The 8,565-nt window shown below is 41.6% G+C and overlaps 1 protein-coding gene across 1 annotated transcript; it reads left to right on the forward strand.

The window, feature by feature from the left end:
* Positions 1–348: 348 nt before the first annotated feature.
* On the forward strand, positions 349–2,531 carry LOC131400814 (probable ATP-dependent RNA helicase DDX53). Its single transcript, XM_058535574.1, has one exon. It carries the CDS (start codon positions 438–440, stop codon positions 2,352–2,354), a length of 1,917 nt encoding a protein of 638 aa, XP_058391557.1. The 5' UTR covers positions 349–437; the 3' UTR covers positions 2,355–2,531.
* Positions 2,532–8,565: the final 6,034 nt, after the last annotated feature.

Genomic DNA, 8,565 nt, shown 5'->3' on the forward strand with positions numbered 1-8,565 from the left:
CCTATGCAAATAATTGGCTTACAAAAAAGACCACGTGCAGAAGTTCAGGGCCCTTTTCAAGTCTACTCCCACGCTGAGCCAGAACTTGCTTGAGGCGAACGACTCAGGCACCTAGGACACAAAAGCTGAGGAAACACTCACCGCCAGGGTCCTGTAAGTGCCTCTAGGCTCCGCCCCTGAGAGTGAGTGTCGCTTTAAATGTCGCGTCAGAAGCGCTTGCTTACCTCACCCTAGTCCCGGTGCTGTGATTGGTCAGACCATCTAAGCCCCTCCCTGAGGCCACGTCAAACAAGAATGCCCTAGGTAACAGCCACAGAGCTACCTGATGGCGGTTGAGTCCCTTGGTCAAAGAGGCTGAAGAGAGAGAGGTCTCAGGGGATGTCTTCCCCGAACTCTAGGTAGGCAGAGGCCCTCACCAACCCTACCATTACGCAGCAATGGCCTGGGCCCCAGAGCGGAAGAGGGCAGAGCCTAGAGATGGCGGGGCCAGCCGGGATGGCAGGGCCGGCCGGGGCGGCTGGAGCGGCAGGGGCGGCCGGGGCGGCAGGGGCGGCAGGGGCGGCAGCGGCCCCTCCAGCTCCCTGGAGCCTAGGGCCTGCAGCTCCGGAGACCCACCCCTCTGCTTCAGATTAAAGAACAGTATGATTGGGGTGGTGATCGGTCGCGGTGGATCGAAAATAAAAGACATCCAGAGTGCGACAAGCACCAAAATACAGATCATAAAAGGTGATTCTGAAGCCGAGGTGAAAATTTTCGGCACCAGAGAAATGAAAGCTAAAGCCAAAGCAGCTATAGAAACTCTTGTTAAAAAGCAAGAAGCGAGGTGCGGTTCGGGATCCAGTGTCGATAATGCTGCGTCCCGACCCTCTGTTGCAAGAGGCGTCAGCACAGATAACGTTGCTAAAGTTCGGCCGCTGATAGATTGGGACCACGTGAGGGCGGAGGTTGTGGAGTGGGAAAAGAGGAAATGGGCGGATTTACCCCCAATTAAGAAACACTTCTACGTAGAATCCAAAGCAACAAGCTCATTATCTCAAGTGCAAGTAGACGCTTGGAGAAAGGAGAATTTCAACATCGTGTGTGACGACTTGAAAGATGGTGAAAAACGTCCCATCCCCAATCCAACCTGTACATTTGAAGATGCTTTCCAGCAATATCCCGAGCTTATGAAAAGCATCAAGAAAGCAGGGTTCCAAAAGCCAACGCCAATTCAGTCACAGGCGTGGCCGATTGTTCTACAAGGAATAGATCTCATAGGAGTTGCCCAAACTGGAACAGGCAAAACATTGTCCTATTTAATGCCTGGGTTTATTCACCTCCACTCGCAGCCAATCTCTCGAGGACAAAGAAATGGACCTGGCATGCTAGTCCTTACACCCACTAGGGAATTAGCTCTGCAGGTGGAAGCGGAATGTTCTAAGTATTCATATAAAGGTCTTAAAAGTGTTTGTATATATGGCGGTGGAAATAGGAAAGAACAAATCCAAGACATCACCAAAGGCGTGGACATCGTTATTGCAACTCCCGGACGACTGAATGATCTGCAAATGAATAAGTTTGTCAACCTAAGAAGCATAACCTACTTAGTCTTAGATGAAGCAGATAAAATGTTGGATCTGGGGTTTGAACACCAGATCATGAAGATTTTATTAGACGTGCGCCCAGACCGGCAGACTGTCATGACAAGTGCAACTTGGCCAGATAGCATTCGTCAACTTGCAAAATCTTATTTGAAAGAGCCTATGATTGTTTATGTTGGTACTCTGGATCTAGTTGCTGTAAATACGGTGAAGCAAAATATAATTGTCACCACAGAGGAAGAAAAACGATCTCTTATGCAAGAATTCCTACAGAGCCTGTCACCCAAAGACAAAGTCATCGTGTTTGTCAGCCGAAAACTTGTTGCAGATGACTTATCAAGCGATTTAAGCATCCAGGGCATACGGGTACAATCCCTGCATGGCAACAGAGAGCAGTGCGAACGGGAGCAGGCGTTAGAGGACTTTAGAAGCGGACAAGTGAAAATATTGATAGCTACCGACTTAGCATCCCGAGGTCTCGATGTTAACGATGTCACACACGTGTATAATTACGACTTCCCACGGAATATTGAAGAATACGTCCACAGAGTAGGGCGTACTGGAAGAGCAGGGAAGACTGGAGTAGCTGTTACCCTTATGACTCGAGATGATGGGAAGGTTGCCACGGAATTGATTCAGATTCTGAAAAGAGCCAATCAAAGTGTCCCAGAAGATCTTCTAACAATGGCAGAGCAATACAAGTCACGTAAAGAAAGAAACGACCCGGGAAAAAAATCAAGAAGGCCTCAAGGAAAAGCCAAGGACTTTCACTGATGTCTACATTGAAAAGTTGTGCCAGGCTACTGGAAGATTCAAGTTGTGTTCAAGATATGCAGCATTCAAGATACAGAAGGAAGTATTGGAAACATACTGGCAGTTAGAAGACGTGTGACCAATTCTTAAATAACACTGCTAAGCTTTCAACATTGTGTATGTTCCTTAATAAAATCAAAAGTGTTTTGAAACTGAGAGCGTGAGAGGCTATGTGGGAAAGAGTTAAATCTTGTGTGTTGGTTAAAGTCTAGGTTCTTTTGGAGCCTGCCATGTCCATCTGTGTCTTCTCTAAAAGACTTGGTAGAAGACAACAAGGATGCATTCCTTGCTTTAAGATAGTTGGACTGAATTGGATCGTAGTTTTCATTAAGCTTATCCCCTCAAAATATTCTATTTTCCCCCGGTGGTTGGTGCCACAGCAATCCCTAAAAATATCTCGACTATCATTCCCTAACTTTTTTAATTCCTTGGATAATAAATGCTAAATCTCCTAGAAGATTCCACAATTCTATTTTTTCCGATAGCTGGGATGTACAGAGCAGGGCGTCTGACTCACTGGGAGTCAGATACTCATACGAACTCTGTCATTAACCATTGGTTAAAAGTTCTGGGGAGGTCATTTGCCTTCTGTCGGCCTCACTTTCACCTCTAATAAGTTGGGGTGGTTATATTAAATAATTTTGGGGTCTCCTTAACCTCTAAGTTCTATAATAGCATACCCAAGGGGCAGAGATCAGCCTTATGTGAACACTTTATTTTCTCATGCAGGGAAAATTCACATCCCTGTATAACGACTTGAACAATGAACCCCTTTTTAATGACCGGAAGTGAGCATTCTGCAGTTTATTGACTTTTGTAAAATGATACTCAAGTTGTCTTTATTTTCTTTTCATCCTATTTTATCTTTCAATTTGTCTTGAAAAGGTCAAAACTACTTATACACATAACAGGGAAAATTAACATGAAAGAAAAATACATCACAACTGGGAAAAACATTAAAAACTCAATCAAATGATTCTTTTGCCATAGGAACCAATTTTATTAAAACTCCTAATTTATATTTCTCTCTCTTATGTTTTATTTAGAAGCAACGTGCATCTTCTTGCATTGCAAGAAGGAATCCTCACAATGATGTTAAATTTGAAGATTCAGTGTTTTTGAGAACATTAGAATTAGTCAAGCCTTAAAATTTCTGGCAAAAAAATTAATGCAACAATATTTTTCCCAGCATGCTTCAACTGTGACCACAACAAATCAGTCAGAAATTAAGTGAAATAACGAGGGAAACACTCTAGGCATTTGAGGCTTAAAGTCTGGCTGTAAAAGCTCTTTCTATAGGCCCCCAACCCTCTTGATAAAATTAATAACAATGGTTAACATTTTCGAGTGCCCGATATATACACCAGGTGCTTTATCCTATAATCTATAATCTTGGTCAAAAACCCCCTCAGAAGGTAATCTTACCCCTATTTTGCAGAAGGTGAAACCAGGTCATGGAACTGACTTGCCTAAGGTTACTAAATCTGGTTAGAGAGGAATTGAGGGATATTTTAACTCAAGTGGACCTCATTCCAATACTCACATTCTCTTCGTTTCAATACGGTTACCACGTGCAAGACAATGTGCTCGTCTTGAGGTTGCCCACGTGTTCAGATGTAGTGTAATAGAGAGGTGTGTGCAAATTCACTCTGATGCAAAAGCAGTCTACAGCAGAACCTGTGAGAGACGCTCAAATGGTCTGTTCCTGTTCACTCAGAGGACAAATGATGAATGTTTAGCAAGTTGGAGTATATGTTATTTGCCAGAATTCCTCTTAGGGGCAATGCTATATTTGTTAGAGAAAAAGGTAGCAATTAAACCACTTGAGATACAGAGTGAGGTTCCTCAATCATGTTCAAGTAACAACAACAACAAAAATTATCACTCAATGTCTAGGAGTAAGAAAAGGAGAGAAATGTGCATTCCTTCTAAAAGCAAAAGCTGAAAAGAAGAGTCACTGTATGGGGAAAGGTAAGTAGAGCTGGAACAGTGCTTCTCAACCAGGGGCAGTTTTGCCCTTCCCCTCTAGGAGACGATTAACAATATGTGGAGACAGTAGTGGGTGTTTCAACTTTTGGCGGGGTGGGGGTGGGGTTCAGGTGCCACTGTCACCTAGTGGGGAGAGGCCAGAGATGCTGCTAAACACCCGACGATCTACAGGACAGCCCCCACAGCAAAGAATTATTTGACCCAAAACATCAATAGTGCTGAGATGGAGAGTCTCTGAGAGAGGATAAGCAAAACAAAACAAAGCAAAACCAACTGCATAGTTACCAAGAAAGGACTTCAGAGGAAAAATAGAGGATTTTTAAACTGTATCTTGTGGGTTGTGCAGAAGCAAACTCTACACCCTTCCTATCCTTGGTATAGTCTACATCAGTGGTTCTCCTCCGGACCAATTTTGCCAGTGTCTGGAGACAGATATGGTTGTCTCAACTCGGAAGAGAACCCTGGGTGGAGCCCAGTGCTTTTGCTTACTATCCAACAATGCACAGGACAAGTCCCCAAAACAAAGAATTATGAGGCCCAAACGTCACTAGTGCCATAGTTGAGTAACCTTACAATGCATTAAGCAAAACATCTCTCCCCCAAACTCAACTGCAGAGGAACCACGAAGGGAATTCAGCGATGAAAACAAGCACAGGACATTTATTTCTTCTGCACTGTTCAGTACAAAATCCTCCACACCAACTTTCCTATCTGCGGTATAATTTATATCAATGATTCTTGATTAGAGTAGATTTTGCCCCCTAGGGGACATTTCACAATGTCTGGAGACACCTGTGGTTGTCCCACACCTAGACGGAAGGATTGCTCCTGGCATCTAATGGAGAGAGGTGAGGGATAAAGATCCTATAATGCACAGGATAGCACCCTACCGTGATGGAGTTTTCAGCCCAAAATGCCTACGCTACTGAGGTCAAGAAACTGTGGTTTCCATTGACCAACAAAGTTTTTGTGAGTGGATTGTTTTTTAGAAACTCAAAGAAATACTGAGTTCTGCATCCAAATTGGAGCAGAGTGAAAGCAACGCACTTAAGATGCACTGACATAAAATATGACAGAGTAAGAGGAATCAGCTGACCTCAGAGTTATTCCTGTAAAGTGCTTAGCATGCGGATTTGCATTCAGTAGGTACTCAACAAATATTAGATCCCTTCCATCCTGCTGTCCCATCACCTATGAGATAATGCTTGTTCACAATTCCAGATGCTGTTACTCACACACGTTTCCCCCACTTGGAACACTCTTTCTCCTCACTCTCTGCTAGGTCAAATCGATTCATCATTCCTAGTCCAGCCAAAGTGCCACATCTTCCCCAAGATCCTATCTGCTCGCCTCCTTTTCCAAGCTTCTCTAGCTCTTGCAATCTGCCAACAATTTTGACATCTGTACTATAGTAGTTGACATTTCCTGCGGAGACAATTTTCAAAAATCCAAATGAATTAAGAGACCTGGCACTATCAAATATTTAAATACATTATAAAAATATAACAGGTAAAACAGTTTTATCCTGTACGATTGACAAATCACGAGAGAACTGGCCGGAGCTAAATCTGAATAAAAAGCTAGACTACAATAAAAGTGGAATTTTTAAATCAGTGAAGAAAGGAAAGTCTATTCCAAAACAAATTTTAAATATTAAAAAATACATAATACATACATATGCATACATACCTGGACAATTGATCAACCGTAAAACTCCTACTACTAAAAAAAATCCTCACTAGATTCTTTCTTTTTATAGAAAAGTAAAGGAACTTGAAGCTCATATAGTAAAATAATTTCTGATATCAATGTGGAAAAACTATTAAACATACAAGCAAACATACAAACATACAAACTACTAGAAGTAGTTTATAAAATCAATTCTTTTGTTTTCAGAAAATTACATTGCCCCATAAATCTAAATATAGAGAAAAACACATGAGATAAATGCACATGAATGATGGCCACAGTTTTCTATATTATGCAGTTATAGGTGGTTTCAATCTTTATTTTGTTTTCCAAAATTTCTACAAAATAATATCACTTTTATTATAATAAAAATGATATTGAACATAAGTTTTGAATAATTGCTTCAAAAGTAACTTAATGAACAGTTAAATGACTGAAGAAATTAATTCAAGACTCATTGTAGTTGAAGGTATTCAAAATACAAGCATCTCTTCTGTTTTCTCCATTAAAATGTAAACATCATTAATAGGAAACTGGTCCCTTTTCCACCATTGCATCTTAAGTGCTAAAAACAGTGTATTAGCACAGTAAATATCTGAGCAAATGAATGAATGAATGAATGAAAATAAGTGCATTATTTTATTTTCATAGAGCAAAAGTAAACTTTTCTATTTCTGTTATTTTTTTCTCTGGTAACATCTGTTGGCCTATAATTCACCTTCGGTTTAATAATAAGAATAATGTTAAGTGTTCTTACCACACATACACACAAAAAGCAAAAGAACACAAGAAAACTCTGGGAGGTGTTGGATCTGTCTATTACCTTGATTGTGGTGTATCATGGGTTTTCGCTTATGTCCAAACTCATCAAACTGTACACATTAAATATGTACAATTCTTTGTACATCAATAAAACTGTAAATAAAGAGAAAAAAATGAATGGGGCATGGCTTCCACTTTAGAGACCTGTTGTCCTTTTGCATGTGACCAGTGGGAACTCCAGTTCTGTTTTTTTTATTGTTGTTTTCTGTTTATTTATTTATTTTTTGTGTGTGAGGAGGATAGCCCTGAGCTAACATCCATGCCAATGCTCCTCCTTTTTTTTTTTTTTGCTGAGGAAGACCAGCCCTGGGCTAAGATTTGTGCCCATCTTCCTCCACTTTATATGGGACGCCGCCACAGGATGGCCTGACAAGCGGTGCATCAGTGCACACCTGGGATCCGAACCTGGGCCACCAGCAGCAGAACCCGCGCACTTAACCGATACGCAACGGCGCCACACCAGTTTTTTTTTGTTTTTTTTTTTTTAATTTCATAGATTTCACAGTCAGGGTTGTCTGACTCTTACATATCAAAAGAAAAAGTCAAAAATGATCAGTTGATATTGTTAAAAGAAATACTGTTGAAGAGTATGATTCCAGTTATACTTAAAAACACTAACTACAACTATGAGTAAATATACTCATGCATGTTTGTAAGTGCCAGATCACTCAGACAAAAGCAAAGACCTGACTCTTACCTCCACTTACTGAACGGTCCCTTCCATGGCCGTCAACCCCACCCTCAGGCCTCCTGGTTGTCACACTGTGGCAGCTGTGTGTTGCTGTGATGCTGAAAGCTACAACATCGGTATTTCAAATACCACCAGGGTCACCATGCTGGACAGGTTTCAGTGGAGCTTCTGGACTAAGACAGACTAGGAAGGACCTGACCACCCCCTTCTGAGAAACTTGGCCATGAAAACCCTGTGAACAGCAGAGGAGCATTGTCTGATAACGGAAGCGGAAAAAGACCAGGCACAGTTCAGCTCTGCTGTGCACAGGGTCGCTAGGAGTTGGAGTCGACTCAATGACACTAAACTTAGTTTTGTAATAAAGAATATTTCATGCACAAAAATAAGAGATGGCATATACATTATCAAGACTAAGTCTAAGGCTTGAACATTGCAGCTTCTTTTTCAAGAGAACAATCTGCAGAAAATCACAGAAATCTACCTCTTGGTTTTTTATTTGTTTGTTTTTGTGAGGAGATCAGCCCTGTGCTAACATCTGCCAATGCTCCTCTTTTTTTTGCTGAGGAAGACTGGCCCTGGGCTAACATCCGTGCCCATCTTCCTCCACTATATATGGGATGCCGCCACAGCATGGCTTGCCAAGCAGTGTGTTGGTGCGTGCCCGGGATCCAAACCTGCGAACCCCGGGCCGCCGCAGCGGACCGGGTGCACTTAAACGCTTGCGCCACCAGGCGGGCCCCACAGTGATCTACTTTTATGCAAAAATAAAATTTGTGGCTTCTTTTTGGTTTAACTTGCCAAATTTGGAATTGTTTTCTTTTTAGGTCAAAGCAAATAATTACATGAAAAAGTAAAATAAGAAAGACATAAATAATTATACAGATTATATCATCAATTCTGTCCATGTGAAGAAATAGCTTTCTAACGCCATAAAGCAAATGAGCAAGAAGAGGGGGAGGAGATCATGATGATGATTTCTTG

Source organism: Diceros bicornis, chromosome X (assembly GCF_020826845.1).
Source record: "Diceros bicornis minor isolate mBicDic1 chromosome X, mDicBic1.mat.cur, whole genome shotgun sequence".
NCBI lineage: Eukaryota > Metazoa > Chordata > Mammalia > Perissodactyla > Rhinocerotidae > Diceros > Diceros bicornis.

Excerpts from the sequence above, each read along its gene's own strand:
- LOC131400814 (XM_058535574.1), top strand. The coding sequence starts at position 438 with ATGGCCTGGGCCCCAGAGCGGAAGAGGGCAGAGCCTAGAGATGGCGGG.